General features: G+C 33.7%; 1 protein-coding gene across 1 annotated transcript in view; it reads right to left on the reverse strand.

Moving 5' to 3' along the window:
* LOC149786021 (E3 ubiquitin-protein ligase rnf213-alpha-like) overlaps positions 1-18,353 on the reverse strand; it is a 559,813-nt gene that overhangs the window by 91,523 nt on the left and 449,937 nt on the right. The window contains exons 56-61 of the mRNA XM_089978097.1: positions 17,747-18,012; positions 12,612-12,729; positions 11,794-11,910; positions 5,609-5,719; positions 4,552-4,605; positions 1,991-2,188 (exon numbers count right to left, since the gene is read on the reverse strand). Of these exons, the coding sequence (XP_089834223.1) occupies positions 1,991-2,188; positions 4,552-4,605; positions 5,609-5,719; positions 11,794-11,910; positions 12,612-12,729; positions 17,747-18,012 (864 nt within the window). The remainder of the gene's footprint in view (positions 1-1,990; positions 2,189-4,551; positions 4,606-5,608; positions 5,720-11,793; positions 11,911-12,611; positions 12,730-17,746; positions 18,013-18,353) is intronic.

Genomic DNA, 18,353 nt, shown 5'->3' on the forward strand with positions numbered 1-18,353 from the left:
TTCCTCACCAACATGTACTTTTATTCTGTGTATTTGATAAAAGGAATATACATTTTTCAAAACGTCACAAACTAAAATATTTCAGCAGTCAACATCTTTTGGAGTATAAAATACCAATTTACAAAACTGATTCTCAAATTCCTGTATTTGTGCTTGATTGTGCTTCCCAGTATGGAACACCTGAGCAGGATAACGATGCTTATCTCATATGTGACTTTTATCCTGACTTGTGAACTATTTTGACTGTTTACTTCAAGCATAGTACTTGCACACAAAGTATCAAACACTTTCCAGTTTCCATCATATTTGAACAATCCTCCATAAAAATTAAGATAAACATTAATAAGGGATCATATTCAGTAGTGTCTCTTGAATTTGAATTTGGTAGGTGGCAGCATGGAACTATGAGGTCCAACATTGCATTTTGTTTACTTCCTGCTTTACAAAAACAAAGAATTGATAACATCTTCATCTTGCTCTAAAAATGTCTCCATCTTGGGGATCACAGACTTTATCATCACCCAGAGAGATTGGGGGGGTGGGAGGGGGCATAATATTAGCTGGGCAAAAAGTGGAGTTAATAGATTGGTAAGCAAATATTAAACATAACCATTATTGAAAATGAAAAATCACAAATTCTCACAACTGCATTAAAAAATGGAATATGAGTTATTTTCACACAATTACCTTGCTTATTCTATTTTGTAATTATTTATTATGTATGAATTAAAATATAAGACAGAACAGTATCTACACAAGATATATATGAAGTTACATATTATCCCCAACTTATTTGACTTGTGTTCCATTTTTTCCCAGCCAGTGTTTTTCCAGAATTTGTTTATAAATGATGACATTGTTGCATCTCTGCCTATGTTTGCGTTACAACTTCCCAAAAGCAGGCATTTTCCCTGTTACACCAGAGTGCGACAGAAACCGGTTTAAATGGGATCACCCTGCTTGGGTGACTGTGTCTAAAAACGGTGATGTACATTATCAGTGAATTTGCCGTTAAGCTTAATTCTTCAGGAATTCATCAGATAATCTTCAATGGAATTCTGAAGGACAAGGAGCAAAATAAAGTGAATAAATGCCATTTAAAGGTATGTGTAATCAAATTCTTCAAAATGACACCATGGCTGCAAAAAGTGACTCAAAGCATGTATATGACCTATGTGAGTTTACTATAATAGTGTCGATGGAAGTAGACTTTATTTTCTAACCTGTTCACATTTCTATTATTGCGCAGATTGCTCCAGTGGCCAAGTGGTTAGAATGTCCACCTCGGAGGCAGGAGGTTGCAGGTTTGAAACCTAGCAAAGTCATACTGAAGACTTATAAAAATGATGCTAGCAGCTGCCTTACTTGGCACTCAGCATTAAGAGGTTAGTGTTAGGACTGGTCAGCCTGGTGTCAGGATAATGTGACTGGGTGGGATATCATGCTGCAAGTCTGTGGCATGATGTCCCAGTGCTGGACATCACTATAAACTGCCACACTACAGACATCATGGTGATATGACTGAAAAATTGTTAAAGCTACATTAAAATTCCAAATCACACACACACTATTATTGTGCAAGCTATCTGCAGCACACAATTTAGATAGTGTATTGCCATTATCATAGCCCTTTCAACGACTGTTCTTTGAAAGCAAAAATGTGTCAAAAGTCATTTGAAGTTTACAATGAATTATTTCAGTGTAAATGTTACATTTTATGCTCATTCTTATGGTGGTGAAATTTTCACTGGGTGTTTTGCTGTCTGAAAGTTTGATTAGTAATTCACAAAATCCCATTTTTACTTTTACCCTCATTTTTCATTCAGAAATGTGAGAAAAAGAATTGTACATTATGTTTCAGTACAGAATAGAATAATTCCACCCTCAGAATCAAAATTTAGCTAAGTGTTGGGTCTGATGCAAAATCCTGACCCTACAGAGGAATTTCCTATCCTACACTAATGCATATAAAGAATTCTATTAGTCTTACCCTCATGGTTTGAGGCTGTGTGGCCAATCTGACCAATGGCTGAACAAGAGTTCTTTCTCCATGAAGATTTCTGAGGACAAGGTCACAGTGCATCAGAAGACATAAAACTCCTTGGCGTTTAAGGTCAAGGTGTGGAGTGACAGTTAACAAGTGAGACTGAACTTCATAACCATTTTCAAGAATTTTCTGTGCTGTTTCCTGTGAAGAAAAAAATCCCACAATATTCTTTTATACAGGAGAATATGTGTCAATCTGTCTATCAACAAGGACAATTACTTGACATAGATTGCTCTATCACTTTAGTATCACGATATGAACCTGAAAACCTTTATGACTATAGGCTCAGTTGAACTGAATAATGTCTTCATTTATACTACAAATCAGAGCAAGGCAATTGTTTTGAAACATTTATCCATCCACTTACTCTTTTAAAAATAAAATGGTCTCCCTCTAATAAAGACTTGACTTCAGCAGATGTTTACAGAAATCAAGACAGTGACCATTGTTAACACGTTATAAAATAATGACAAGGTATAGCATCAAAAGATGATGTCAATTTCAGCTTTGAAAAGGTTTTTATCATACCAAGCCACCTAACTTGGTCCATTGTAACACCCACAATTAGGTTTGCACCATTAATAATGGAAATTTGATAACTGTTCAGAATTAATCTCAACTCAATTTATTGCTGAAATAAATAATAATTTAGAAAATTGTCAAATACCAAATGTTCAGAGATTTTAATTTCCAACAAATTTAAGGCATTCTACATGTATTGACCTCTATTTCACATGTATGCCATTATTTGCTCATTTTTGTAAGGGGAAAATATAAAAACAATTTTGTTATCATCACAAGAAAATTATATCATATGGAAATAAACAAAATATGTATTTCTTCAAATGTTTTTGATGCAGATATTAAAATGTGCAGTTTCCCATTTCTTACTGTTAACATTTGGTTACCAAGTGAGAGAAAAAAGTAAACTAATTTCTTTGAATAGTGTTTTTGATATATTTCTGTATGTGGCATATTGCTTTCAGCTACAGGTATAGTTACTGTGTCCGAGTGGATAAAGTGTGACAGACACATCACACACACACCCATTTAACTTTGGAGCATGTGGTTAGAAGTTTGTGTCCACTCGCAGTAAATGTTCTTTCTTTTTCCTTCATGATACTATAATGTCTAGTATGGTATTGCTTTTCTTGCCATTTAAAAACTTTTAAAGATCTAAGTTTCTTTACATATAGATTTATAATCTGCCGATTTTTAATATTTTAAATCTGAATACTGACTGAAAATTTTGACATGCATCGAAATAGTAGAATTTGGTTAACATTAACAAGCATTTTAGGGATATTTTGAAACTCAGATTGGTGAAAAATTCAAAACACAAGCAGAATCACGAAAACTTTGATGGTAGAATCTTTTTGACTTCATGTGCATGATGAAACCACTAAATGAAGAAAGCTTGGGAATCAGGAAATATTTAAACTGTTATCAAACCTGTACAAAAAATCCAAAATGTTTATCAATGTTAAGTGCAAATGATTACAATAACTTCCAAATGTTGTAGTATAAATTGTACCAGTAATGCAGCTTGCAAGGCATTGTCACTATGTTAATACTATAAGAATTTGATTTGGCATTATGCATCATGCATTAGCTTTGACAGAACAAGGAAATGTTTATATGTAACTGAATGGTCACACTTTTAATTAGAACCAGAAAGTAAGCAAATTGATTCCAAAAGAGATAATGATGTACATATAATTGTGCCTCTCTATTTCTCTCTCTGAACCTCATTAAAGCATCCTTGCAGGGGGGGTCATCATAAACCACACACATATTATCAAGACCACATCCACTCTGCAATGGATATGCAGAGCTACTTTACATGAGATGCCACAGCAACTCTGCCAGGACACATAGAAAAATGGTGGATGATTTTACTTAATTCTCTCCATGCACCTCTAACATGCTGTATGTGGTTTCAAAGAATTATGTGAGCTGTACTATATATATGAAATTTCATCAAGTTCACTTTGTAACATTAAAGTTATTGTGTTTAAAAGCTGTCTTTGGTGCAAAAAGCTAATTTTTTATTCTTGGCCCTTGAACCTGGATTGATGGGGGGTGGGGTGAGAACTGGTCATACATTTGTTTGAGATATTGTTGAGATATTCTCACATACCATGTTAATAATAATAATAATAATAATAATAATAATAAAGTCTTTATTTTACGAATGTGATACAATTAGTACAAAAACTAATCTCCCTTGTGGCAATCAATTATCTACATATTTACAGGTTCAGCAAACTCTGACAGAACTTGGCTGAGTTGTTGTATTAACAAGTATGACTAAGGGATGAATGACAGAAAAATGTATCACAGATTCCTCTGCTATTTTTCCTTTTCCACTAGTTTCATTGCAAACATTCTAAAAATCTTTATCTTGTTTCTGCAGAACAATGGCAATAAAATGTATAGAAAATGAAGGATTCTTGTTAAGTATAAAGGTTGATGAAATTATGGTAGATTAAGAAAAGAATTACCTTGTTTTCTATGAACCTGGCTTTGGAGCAATACTCCTTCAGTATTTCTATGGCCTGGAATGTGTTCAGAAGAACAAGTGTAAAGCAAAGAGAAGACTTCTTGCTCTTAAAAAAATCATTATGAATGGAAAGGTTCTGATGGTGCACTAGCATATTATAAGCTTACATTATTACACAAGAAACATACCATACAAAAATGTCATAGGCATATAAAGTCTCCTGGAGTTGACATGAGATGCAAACCTATCTTACAGTGGGTAAAAACCGGACTGAAAAATCAATATGGAGTGAAGAGTGAAAGGCAGATTCCCCTTAAATCTGGCTCAAACTTGTAAAGTAATTGTCTAGAACATTTGTTCAAGAATTGTTTTAACTTTTGGAAATGGTAACCATATTTTCAGGCAGATGGACAGTACATGCATTTGCACAAATCTAAAATGTTTTATAACTGGGATGCTTTCAGATTATTTCAACTAACATTTTGTGGTTTTTAAGAAGAACTTGGATAAAGATCTGCTAATGTTTGTATGGCCATATAATAAACAGATCAATACAATTTTAAACTACTACAATTGTTTATGGAGAAGTCATTTAAAAGTTTCTTTTAAGTTACAACAGTCATAGTTCAAGGCTTTGCTAGTATTTGTATTGATTTGGAAGGTTCTGTACTAGTAAGCTCTCAAATTTGATTAAAAATGGTGGAGTATTTTTCAGTAATGATGTCATTCAAAGATTAGTTTCATCTTAGTAATCAATGTCATATTGGTACAGATGTGAAATATCTTTATGACAGAGTGGGATTGGGATCATTCTAACCATGTCTGGAGAAGAAGTTTTGTGAAGCAGTTTATATAGGATTGGTAGCATTGACTGTCAAAAATGACCATATATATATATATATATATATATATATATATATATATATATATATATATATATATATATATATATATATAAAGATTATGAGATTAATGTGGGAAGTTCATCTGAGAAGAGAAACTGCTGTTTACAACAAAAAATTCAAACTTAGACTTTTAAGCATTTGGCAGAGACATACCTTTGGTGTGACTTTATTCTTGACATCATCTCGAAGTATGGACATTGTAATTTCTCTATGCAAGGCTAGGCAAAGCAGAATCTCCTTTCTGTTCTCTGGAATCTTCATGTCCTAGAAGAATATAAAAGTAACAAATAATACATAGCAAATAACAATCTTTCCAAATGCACCAGATTTTGGAAAGATCACTTTTGCCAAGGAAAAATTACAGCAGTAAAAACGTGACAAAGTACAGTTCAGCAAATATGAGAAACTGGCCAATTACTTGTAAATAATGACCCTAGTAAGGAATATGGATGTATGATGATCTAAATGAAGTGAACAATATTGTTAAGTGTAATCAAATTCTAAAAAATGATAACCGTTACTGAAACAATTGGTACTGAATGCATACATTACCTGTACGATTTTTCTATAATATTGAATGAGTGTTTAATCATGGTGCATAAAACAGATCAGTGACTTTTTTCTAGGAGACACTGACGATTTAATTTACTGGATGGATTAAAGTTACAGTAATTTTGTGTGGAACACAGATATGGAGAAGAACAACATATATGCGTACTTTATCATTTTCTTGAATAGTGCATATAAAAGGTCCATTGATAAAATAATAATAATAATAATATAAATAATAATAATAATTTTTTATGTAATCAAATGATGCTTACACAAGTAACAAATTCCTACCAAGCCTATTATGCAAGGTCCATCCAGAGACATGCCCATAATGTTGGTCTCAACTATTAGTTGATCAGATGTGGGAGAGTGGGTGCATGCTGAGAAGCCTGAGATAGCCATTTATCAGTTACTTATGACCATTGTAGAGAGTGGACAGGCTTTGATTGCTTATCCTCCACTGCCTTGACCACCCAGTTACATTTGGCTCACCCTCTGCCTTCATGTCATTTTCTAATTTTAAATTTGCATACTAAACTAATTCCAAACAGTGTTTATGCAGCAAAAGACAAATATTAATACAAATACAGGTTGTTAGGACTTGCATGAAAATGAAAGCAATATAGAGTACATGCTACTAAATACCTATGGTAAACAACACTGACAAACACTTCATTTTGCAGTGGGCAGTATTTAATTTAACATAATATTTTAAAATCCAAATAACTGTAGTTACAAGTAATGTGTAATGAATAACATCATGAAACTGATAAATACAGTACACACTATAAATGCAATTCTGAATCGGAATAGTAGCATAGAAATGTAAAAATATTTTAATTTACAGTATTTTTGAGTACTGCAAAAAACATCTCAAGTTTCCAACATTACTTGCCGATTATAGCTTTTTTTTGTATGCTGCACTTATAAAATGACCCATATTCTGCATGAATCAAAATTTTCAGTAAAAAAAAGTCAACTGATATGCAGTACGTGAAACTCTCAAAAAATCCTACAAGCCATTAACCAGAAACCAGAAGAATACCACTGGTCCTTTCCATAACTAACTGGTCCTACATTTCGTCATACACGAAGACAATTTATAGTCAATGACACAATGGTAAATTCAAGTAGACATTATTATCAGCTCTTAGTAAGGTTATTTCTGTAATGAAAGATGGAGCTTAAAGAAAAACACAAAATAAAACACTTATCATGTGTCAGATTTATTAACTGTTATTAAATTCAGCACAAAGTGGCCACAATTACTGACCAGGACAATAATGCTTACTGTCCAGCTGATCCAAATCCATACATAACTCATCTAGAGGTTGGGTATCATAATGTAACCATTGATGACCAGTCTGATTTATAGCCTGGATAAGAATCAGGATTGATTCATCATCAGTGCTAGCTGTCAGATCTTGACCCAGCCTAAAAAGATGAGTCTTTGGTATCCAATGTACATATGGTCATGAAATTAAGTAAGCAAAAAGAGGAGTTCCAGAGGTGGATTGCTCAAACCGTAACTGGATCAAATGTATTAATATCAGCAGAATGAATAGTTCTTTTTTCCTTGGTTGTGTAAGGTGTTGTAACCTCTGGTGACTTCCAGGTATCCAAATATCCACACAGAAGTCTTTATTTGGACTTATTAGAATCTAGTTAATGCAGATTAAAAGCGGGTTATTTAACTTCTCATATCACATTTATTTTGCACTTAGTTTTTAATATATAATTTATAGATTACATCTACTCCATATTCCTAAAAATCCAATTGGCCAAACAGACTGGCTACTAATAATTACTTTTTTTAAAGAGGGTAATAATAATAATAATAACAATATAAACTTTATTTAGAGAAGGTAACTCAGTTAGTTACAGAACTAATCTACCTTGAGGCCTTCTATCTGTTATGTACAATATATACAGTATATACAACATGATGTGAAGAATCTGGCTTGACACTAAATAATTAAGTAATTTTAAAATTCAAATTATCAAGCCTGGAACACATGCACAGGCATCTGTGAAAACATAAAATATCATCCTGCATTGAAAAATTCAACAATGAAAATGATGCAAAATTATAGAAAAGCAGATGGTATTTTTTCTACTAGAACTGTTCAATTTTCTAAAGATTTCATCCACTTAAGACATTGATTTTAACTAGAAGGGCTTTCATTTTTTATGTATTTATGATCATACTGTTTTTCTTGCACCATACTTGGAAGTCTGTTGAGAGTATCTTGTTTTGTTTTCAAGTACCGTTTTGGTTTTACCCATCTCAGACAGTGTAGTATCATCTGCATAGAGGTCAGTGGAAGAAATTGAAGTTCCAGTCTTAAGAGGTAAATCATTCATAAATAGAATGAACAACAGAGGTTTAAGGATAGAGCCCTGTGGTACTCCACAATTATTATTTTTTACTTTCAGAAAGTTGACCATTTAAAGATATTTTTTGCACTCTATGTGTGAGCTAATTGAGCTGATGTTGACACATTTGTCTCAGCACTGGGAAATGCAGTTGTTGGTGCAGGCAACATACTTGTCTAAGCTGAGGGCCTGCATGGGAAAAAAACACTTAATGCTGTTGTAGGTGTGACACATGACTGAGAGGGGGGTACTGTTATTTGCAATGCAGGTTTACTTTGGGTATCAGAAGTTACTTGCATGGTCATTTTACATTTTCTTCTGGCTGGTATTGGGATTGTCTGTGTCTGAGCATCTGATATTGTTGCTATTTGGGAGTCTGTTTGAATTGCTGTTTCACATGAGATTACTTGCTCATTAATCCTTCCCTGTGCTGACATAACCCTTTACCTCATAGAGTATACGGCTTTTCAGCCCATTGATACACATGTAGCAAAGTTACCCAGTGCAGTGCACTATAAATAGAACACCTGTTACCTATTCGACTCCATACACATAGATAGGCCTGCCTGTTAACTGTTAAGCAATCTGGTGTATGTTACATTTAACAGCAATTTTACCATTTTACATTTTTGGTACACATCTGTTATGTATGGACAAATTTAAGAGTAAAGTCTGATTGTTATAGTTGTGTAATTATTTTTCACATAAGAATTTTTTATGTGCTTTAAATCTTGAGAGAATTTGTTCAATGTCAATTCAGTGAAGCCGTGTGATCAACCGTAGCTGCCATTTCTCATACTTGAAATTTACAAGTTCTTTGTCTGCATCTACATCACTAAGTCATCTGAATTTGATAATTTATAAAAAATAATTGCTGCCTACATCAATATCAGAGCCTTTACCTAAGTTATTGAAGCTTTCATAGTTGTGATTCTAATCATGAAAACTTTGTAAGTACCGAACGAAATCCACGACCTCTATTTTGCAGAGTGGAGAATACAACCCAGATACTTTAAATAGCAGATTTTGACCAGAGCATAAACAGTGACCATGTGATCTGAAGTAATGGTCATTCACAGAAATGAATGTAGTATCTAATTGGGGTTTTCCCCGAAGGTGGTGCTACGAAAACCCGCTTAAAATGGCTGATGTTTACGGCAGGCATCGAAAGGAGCTTGTATGTGAATCAGGTAGAGGCATCCAAAGGTGCTTGTATGTGAATTGGGTAGAGGCGTCCAAAGGCACTTGTATGTGAATGGAGTAGAGGCATGCAAAGGTGCTTGTATGAGGTAACTAGTTTTAATTCTTCAGTCTGAGCCTCCAAGTTCCTAATTGTTTTTTTATGTACACACGTGGAGAAATCATTGTGGTTTAAGCCATCACTGCTTTGGTGATGATATATGGAGTGTGTAATTGACTGACACTTTGGAGGGTGTTAATTGTATTGCCCGAGTCATCTAGGTCAAAGACTTTAGGAGCTGTTTCATGTTTGGTACTACAACTAGTTACTGGTGTAGATGTCAGCATATAACTGCCTTTAGCATGGGTATTCTCATCCTGTCTACATTTACAGATAATATGATTTAACCATGTTAAGCTGTTCAGCCCCTGTATATGTAGGACACATGTTTTATACAGTGTAGCTGTCAGAGTGTTTTTTTCTTGTGTTCTGTAGATAGTACCATTTTGTACACTTGAACTGCATGAAGTCATGCAAGGTTCTTAATCCAATATCTGTTTTACAAACTCAAACTTTTGTGGATCTATATGCACAGTGACACTATTTATTATGTTTGACCCTCAGGAATTCTGGATAAATGTAAGCCAAATTGGATAACTCCAAATTACTATCTGTACCATTGTTTTCATTTTCACTCTGTACATGACTTTCCTGCATGGGGTTATCTATGTGGCTCTGATCCTCAGGTATATCAGATATACTAAAGCCATATAATGATGCAGAAAAGGCTGATCTGAGTGTGTTGAGTAAGGAAGCTATAAGGCTGTTATTTAGATATGTTTCCATGATTCTGATATTTTCAGCTTGTTCATAACAGTGATAGAAAGTATATGAAATCCTTATTTATGACTAGCATATATCCATAAACTTTGGAATGAAACTTGCATAATGTGTTTGAGTTGGTATCAACTGAAGTTCAGATATGGTTGGTGTAGTTCAATTTCAAGAATATCCACTTCAGTAGCCATCTTGGATAACCTAAAATCCTTTGTTTTGAACAGGTTTCCAAATTCACTTGAATAAATGAAAACATGCACGTTAAATTTTACTTACACTAACGTAATATTGTCATAAATCCACTGTATAAATTATAGCAATAGGTATTAACATATTTAACACCAGTTTTTACACTAAGTTTATTGAATATTGAAACAGATGAATGATGCCAGTTTTTGATGTAACACACCAGACAACACTGTCAATTTGGCATGTAAATATTCACATGTTCCCAGTCTTGCCTTTAAACACTTTTGCACTGCTCTGGATATCTTCAGTGACTTGGATGATTGTGAGATTTATATGATACTGTCTATCACAAACAATTCGAATTGTGATGTTGAATACACTCTCATAATTGTATGCAAAACTCCTTAGCAATGGTCTGTTTTTATAGACACATATTATTTACCTTTTGATTCATGAAAAACTGCTTACCTGTCCATAGGTTCATTTCAGGCTACTCATTTATTGCACCAGCCTACCATGAAATTGCCTGGCATTGGACCAACGGCCAGCAGCAATTTTGCACACTGTTTACAAGCAAGTATATACAGTACTATATTTTCATTTAGAACCAATCAGACATCATAAGACATCTCTGAGTGAAAACACAATGCTAAAATGACCATTTGGTTAGGAAAAGCAGTGACAACAAGATTTTCAAAATGTATCATAGTGGCCATACTTGATATCAGATCAGCACCGTTTTCTTTTAGGACCAACTAACCCTCATAAGAAGTCTTTCAGTAAAAACCATATATCAACACAATCATCTATTCAAGAAAAATAGCAATAATGACATTGTCAAGACATACTGGATGTAAGATTGGCACCATTTCATTTAAAAACTTATAATGGCCATCCACTGAGGAGGAATAGTGATAAAATGTTCAAAATGGTTGCATTGCTACATTTTACATCATATAAGTACCACGACTATTTAGGACAAACTAGACATCATTATTAGTCTTTTAATGAAAGCTCAGGAAGAGTAGTAGTATCAAGATTTTTAAGGTGGCCATACTGGATGTCTGAAGGGTACTATTTTCATTGAGGACAAACTTGTATCAGATGGAGTCTCTTTGTGAAAACTCAATATTAATATGACCATCCATTCAGAAAAATTGGCTTTGACAAAATCAAATAACCTTTAAAAGGGTAAAAATATTACCTGGATTGCTTTATCTAGCTGGTTTATATCTTCTCCAAGTACCACTTTGGTAATGGTCTCTCTGATATCAGTGTAGTGTGGTCCACACACTATGTACCTGTCCAACACCTCACTCACCTGGGCAGGAAAAAGAAATAAAGATCACAGTTTATACTCATTTCATGCAGTTGATACTTGAATAATGTGTGTGTGTATATATATATATATATATATATATATATATATATATATCAAAAAGGCCTGTATGTGGCTAAGCTATTTCAAAGATTGACTTCTTGGGACCTGAAAGCATTGTAACAGAAATGACTCCCATTTCAAACACTGGGACCTCTTCTATATCTTTATCAGAAAGGTCCACACTATGTTCTTCATTATTGAATTTCAAATGTGAGGCCATTATTTGTAATACATCTTCTGGGTTGTCCACTAAGCTTTAGGAGACAATCAATCTTCCCCTGAAGGCATCATAGCTAGCAAGGCATCTTTTTTCCTTTCAAGTCCAACTTGGGATGATTGGAGAGTATTTGATTATTCCCACTCTCAGTAGGAAGTGTGAAGAATGAGATGTTCACTCAGTGAATTTGTTAAAACTTTGAGAAATTAACCTCTGTAGCTATCGCAATAATATAGGAAAAATCTAACTGGCTTTGAGAGGAACCCAGTATAGACAGCATTTGTTACAAGCATACAGTATTCTGTAATATAGTCCCATCAATAGTACATAAGTGTCATAGTGGCAATGGGCATCATCTTGGGTTAATTTTCCATGTCAGTTTTCAAATGTAAAACTAGTCTATTATTATTATTATTATTATTACATTTCCTGTAGTTTCTTGGTACTTGATCCATCTCAGATATTCAACATCTGTTTTAGTGCATACTGCCTCATAACTGTCAACTCCATAACAGCGGCACAGATACTTGATAAAGAAGATCCTGTGAAATATATAAGAAAATGGAACTGGCAGAAGAAAACAAACAAGTTTTTTCCTACTGTATGTAACAAACAGTATGACCAACCATTCATTCCTCTTATTTTATTGCATAATTTTTTAACTCTAAACTCACCTTTTAATTCTCAATGAGAAATTCAGACAAATCAGTTTAAGAGTCACAAAATCATCAAAAAGAAGTGGTTAGATTACACCAACTATAAAAAAGGGATTATAAATTTGAATTCAAATCACATCAGATTCAAATGTGACAGACACCTTAAATAATCTAGTTTAAATATCGGAGGAGTTAATTTAACTGTTATGGTTTACATTATCATGATGGAGGGATGACAATGTTCGAGATGAATCAGAGGATAATCTTTGAGTGGGTGCTACTACAAAATATTCATCCTCACACGGCATGTGTGATTCATTAAAGTCATGCAAGAATTGTTCAGTCAACAGATGTTAACAAAAACCTTTCTCTAATCAGATAGGACTACCATTTTAATTATTCTCACAATATGGAAAGAGATTATCTATCTTCACAATACTGAGCTGTGTGTCATGTTATGCATATTTAATTTATATTGTGTGCTTGACCTTTGTCTGTGATCGAGGTACAGAGTTTCAGCTGCCCTAACCATTTTCACATAATGTTTACCAGATTTTTGACATGGTTATTAGTGGTAAACAAGAGGTTAGCTACAATTTAAGTTAATGGCTCTAATCTTGCTTAATAGTTAGTGAAATTTTTCATTATTTTTCTGAAAATCTAGCGGGTCATAGGTCACATGACAGATTGTACTGTATTGACCATGTATATTGGGACACAGTATGGGACACCATAAATTAATTTTTAAAGTAATTTTTTGTGTGCACTATTTGTTCGGGGACACATTTTGCTTTTGAGTCATTAGTTGTGGGACATCTTATAAATCATTTTAAAATTACATGTCAAAAAATGCATTCCAACTGAAATTTTATTTTAAAAAATATGAAACTGTACATGAGATAAAACCCTTTAATCCACTGCAGCAGCATCTCAACACAACCCTTCTCCTTCACCTGTATGATCCATTCTTTCGGTGCATGAATATTTGTTTAGCTTTCTCATACTGTGAATAATTATCATTGGAGGCAACACATTCTGAAGCAGAAACTGCAAGGACATATGTCAGATTTATTAATCTTCACCAGTCGTGTCAATTCTCACACTTTTAACCCCCATTTTATCATCAGTCTGCCCAGCAGTGAGGTCAAATTACACTAACCATGTTAATGATCATATATCTTGGCTGACATTGTATATTCACAACAACAACAAAAATTGGCACACTTAAAAGAATCCAAAGTTGGCTTCCAAGGTCAGCTTGCTTTGTAATACAATAATCTTTGTACTGATACCCTTTTAAAAAAGATTGGCTCAAAAGTGTCCAAAGTCAGCTTCTGAGGTCGGCTTGCTTTGTAATAAAAATATCCTTTGTCTTTCATGTCCTATTGGTACATTCAAACAATGAGTTTACTGCTCGCTTGCCAGGTGAGTTTATTCACCACCTGGGCTTCTATTTGCTTGGCATCTGTAGTTATAATGAATACAAATGGGAATAGATGTCTGCAGATAAACAGTATACACAGCAATAACTTGCTTTAATAATACTTTTTGTAACCCATGCTAGCAAAAACAATGTCACTTGCACTCAAGTGAATGCATTTTCAAATAGTGATTTTTATTTGCAAGATACCATCATATAGTTGACCTGGATATAATTCAATCTTGGTTATTTTGCATCTAACACTGTGTCATGCGTGAATGGCAGATGTCTTAAAGCAATGAGTTGATTATTTCCCTCTTGTTTGCAAATTTGTTGGATCCAGTTTTCAGCTGGATAACATATTCAAACCTTCGAGTACAACCAAACATGAATTGTTTCTCAATGTTTCTCAATCGGACATAGCGATACATGCTACAGTATGGATGCCTATGCCAGTGTACATGAAGGGGGTTTGTGGATATTTTATTCTTTAATGCTCATGATTTAAAAAAGAAGGAATAAATGATAACAATGCAAGGTTAGTTTCTTTTATTTTATTATCAAATAAGCATTTTGTTTATCAATATTATTGCAACATGCAGTGGGGGTGGGGCATGGCACAAATTCAACACAAATTTATTTCGTTTCTTAAGTCTTGGGACATATGACCTAGGTGAATTAAAATTTCACCATAAGTTCTGGGATAGAACAAAAATTTATTATTTCATTGTGTCCCAACATATACAGTATACTAGGTATTGTTACAGGGTAGCGATGGCCGTTAAACGTCCGGTGACCACTCAATGACTCCCTATGTTCTCTATCGCTGATAAGCTCTCATTCGAGTAAAGGCCCAATTGAACTTAGACCTTAACTCCAAGAGGTCTCTGATTCTGTTATGAAGTGGGGAATCCTTACAATAAGAATGGGACTAGTGATGAAATGCAGACTCAGATTTTAGTTTCATGTGATTTATTAAGTCACAGACTTCTATGGTATTAAATGTTTAAGACTCATACGTCAGGTACATCACTTCAAACAATAACTCATTAAGTTTTACATCACACTGTGGTTGTGTGCAGTTGGACAAACGTAAGTAATTTAAGTAACAGTTTTTATGATAGAAGTTGATATTAACATTTATCAATGTCAAAATTTAATGTTCAGATGTTATATTAAAATTAATGTTTAATTTATAGACTTTTTGGAACATTGGCTAACCCTTCATTAAATTCATATAGGTTAATTTCAAACAGAGCCTTGAGAAACAATCAATGGCTGTAACAAAAATACCTAACATCATATGAAGAAATGAAGAAAGCCTTGAGAAACACTCAGCAGCTTTACAATTTAACAACTAGCTATTGGAGAGAGCTTTGAGAAACACTCATTTGCTCTCTATTCAAACATGCACTTATTATCATTATTATTATTTGATAACCTATTCCTATTGAATTGCAATAAACATCATTATTCAAACAAGGTCTGCAAGAAACCCTTGACTGGACCTCACAGGATCATGATTATACTGTCTGAATACTATTTGACTTGTAAGCAGATATGTAAGCTGAGATTGCTATTTAAACATAACAATGAATGAATAAAGGTCCATAAAGTTTTTGTATGCATATGTAGATTTTATAACTTGGTTTTAGCGCTATCCAAATGTTCTATAAAAGAAACATTATTTTCTTTGCATTTATTTATGTAGATATTGTGAAATAACTATGAATTCTGATCCATGGAAAATAATTCGTGGAAAATAGTAAACAAAAGAGTTACCTTATCTTCGTGCACTTCCTTATATGGTATTCATAGTAAAATAATAGTCAAAAGATTTTTCCACGCTCTTTCTAAACGTACGGAGCTCGTAACATGACCCTCGGAAACCCGAATAGGTCCCAGAGGAGACACTGACAAGCCTTTTATACCTCCCGTGGAATTCTGCAGAATTCTGCCTTTTGCTGGGTAGCAACCATAGGGAAAAATTCTGTGAGTGTGTGCTTGCAGGGGCAACTACAGGGGTTCATTACAAAGAAAATTTGGAGTATCCATCCTTGAATTAAAGGATGGGGGTTCTAACCTATAACAAGTGCTAAACCCCATCCCTTGATTCAAGGACGGATACTCCAAATTTTCTTTGTAATGAACCCCTCTGGGGGTAACCGTACTCTGCTACTGATAGCAACAAAACTACACCTAAATCAAAAATTGTAATTGAAAACCTATATAACCCAGAGTGTTAGCCAAGTGTGCATAAAACGAATTTATTCCTCAGTAGGCAAAATTTGCAGTACCAATAAATGTTTTAGCTTTACAAATCAGTGATGTCGTAAGCGACCCCTAACTGCTATGCTGTGAGATAACAACGGGAGTATTCCAAATGTGCCAAAACTGGAAATGAGGCTAATATCTGGGAAAGTTATACATGCATTCCTGGCATAATAACATCATGAAATGAAAGAGTTAAATGAATGATTTATTATCAATTTATATGGGAATATGAAATATACCCAAAAATTATACCAACTGTCATTTGGTATTGAATAACAGTAGGTATTAAGGAATAAATTAATATTTATCTATCAAAGTTGACAACACCCACCCACCTAGCTGTGATGTCGAAACCCCGCCTATGAAGTAGAGGCACTAGTATTAGTACTACCACTCAAGCTGCTTTACCACCAAAAGCTTTACGATGAATGAAATTGATTTGTAACTGTTTTTAAAAAAATTAGAGGCTAGATTTCCTGTCCATTACAGTATATAAAGATTTTAGGTAAATGATTGTTAATTCTTCTTTCATATCAGTCTTTCAGAATCTATGATTAGAGTTTTTAGCTGTTTCGATATAATTTTAGAGAAATGATTTATTTAAAATATTCATTGGAATTACAAAGTGCACATTGAAATTTTGGACTAAAACAATACTTTGGGATTACTGTGCAATTCATTTAAAGACATTCTGGATTGTAATTGTAATGCATAAAGAATATTGGTACAGCAACACATTTGAGACTACCAGCACAACAGCACATTCCAGATTATTAGAATTCATTTGAAACATTCTATACTTTTTTACTTTTGATAAAACATTCAGATTATTTAGAATTTAATTCACAATACTATTTCTTTTAAATTTTCAATCTGTATGCCAGGGAAATAAACTGTTTGCTGAAGTTTAGTAAATTTGTTAGCTTCACTTCTTTCTGTTACTTTGTTTAAGACAATAGAGTCATAACAGTTCTATTTAACCACATAACCAATGTACTACATCAATTTATCCAGCATAATACTTGGAACACAAGAATGCTTATCCTGTTTTAATGAATTTAAGAAAAAAATTTGATGTAAAAAACAAATTATCCTTTTAAGCTTAGTGCTGTTAAAAAAGTAAAAGTCACCAATATTTTCAGACTTTTTATCATGGAATCATCTAGCTAATTCAACTGTATTAATTAGCAATGATATTATTGTACTCACTTTGGCCACTTGCAGTCTCCTTCACACAAGGTTGCAGCTCTGCCTATCAGCTCTTGTTCTTGGGGAGTGACCAACTGCCACCCCTGCTTCAGTACAGTTTCATAAATGTGCTTTGCTGTTATGGCCAGGCCAACTCTGGCTTTGGCAATGGCATACAATCTCTCTACCATGTCTGGACCATTATTTATTAACTGCTCAGCATCAGTCAAATAGGTAGCTCCTAAGTTAATCTCATTATCTTCTGTACAGTCCATGTAAAATGAGTCCTGCCATTTGTAAAAGGGATGATGTTATTGTGGCATATTACCACATCTGCTGGGAAATCATATATTTTGGGAAACAATCAATTAATTTTGAAAGTAATTTTTCTGTGCACTGTAGGATCTGGGACGCAACTTAAATTTGAATACAGACCAAGGTATGCACTGCATGTATGTTTTATTATGGTATTCATTACATGATACTAATATAAACATTTATTTGGATTTTAATAATTTTAAATATTAAATTTAATATTACTTGCTGCTGACTAGAGTGTCCATCAATGTTGATTACCCTCAAGTGTTTGCTATAATTGTCTTGCTTCCATTTTTATGCAAGTCCAAAC

Source organism: Sinohyriopsis cumingii, chromosome 12 (genome assembly GCF_028554795.1).
Source record: "Sinohyriopsis cumingii isolate HCF-2022 chromosome 12, ASM2855479v2, whole genome shotgun sequence".
Classification (NCBI taxonomy): domain Eukaryota; kingdom Metazoa; phylum Mollusca; class Bivalvia; order Unionida; family Unionidae; genus Sinohyriopsis; species Sinohyriopsis cumingii.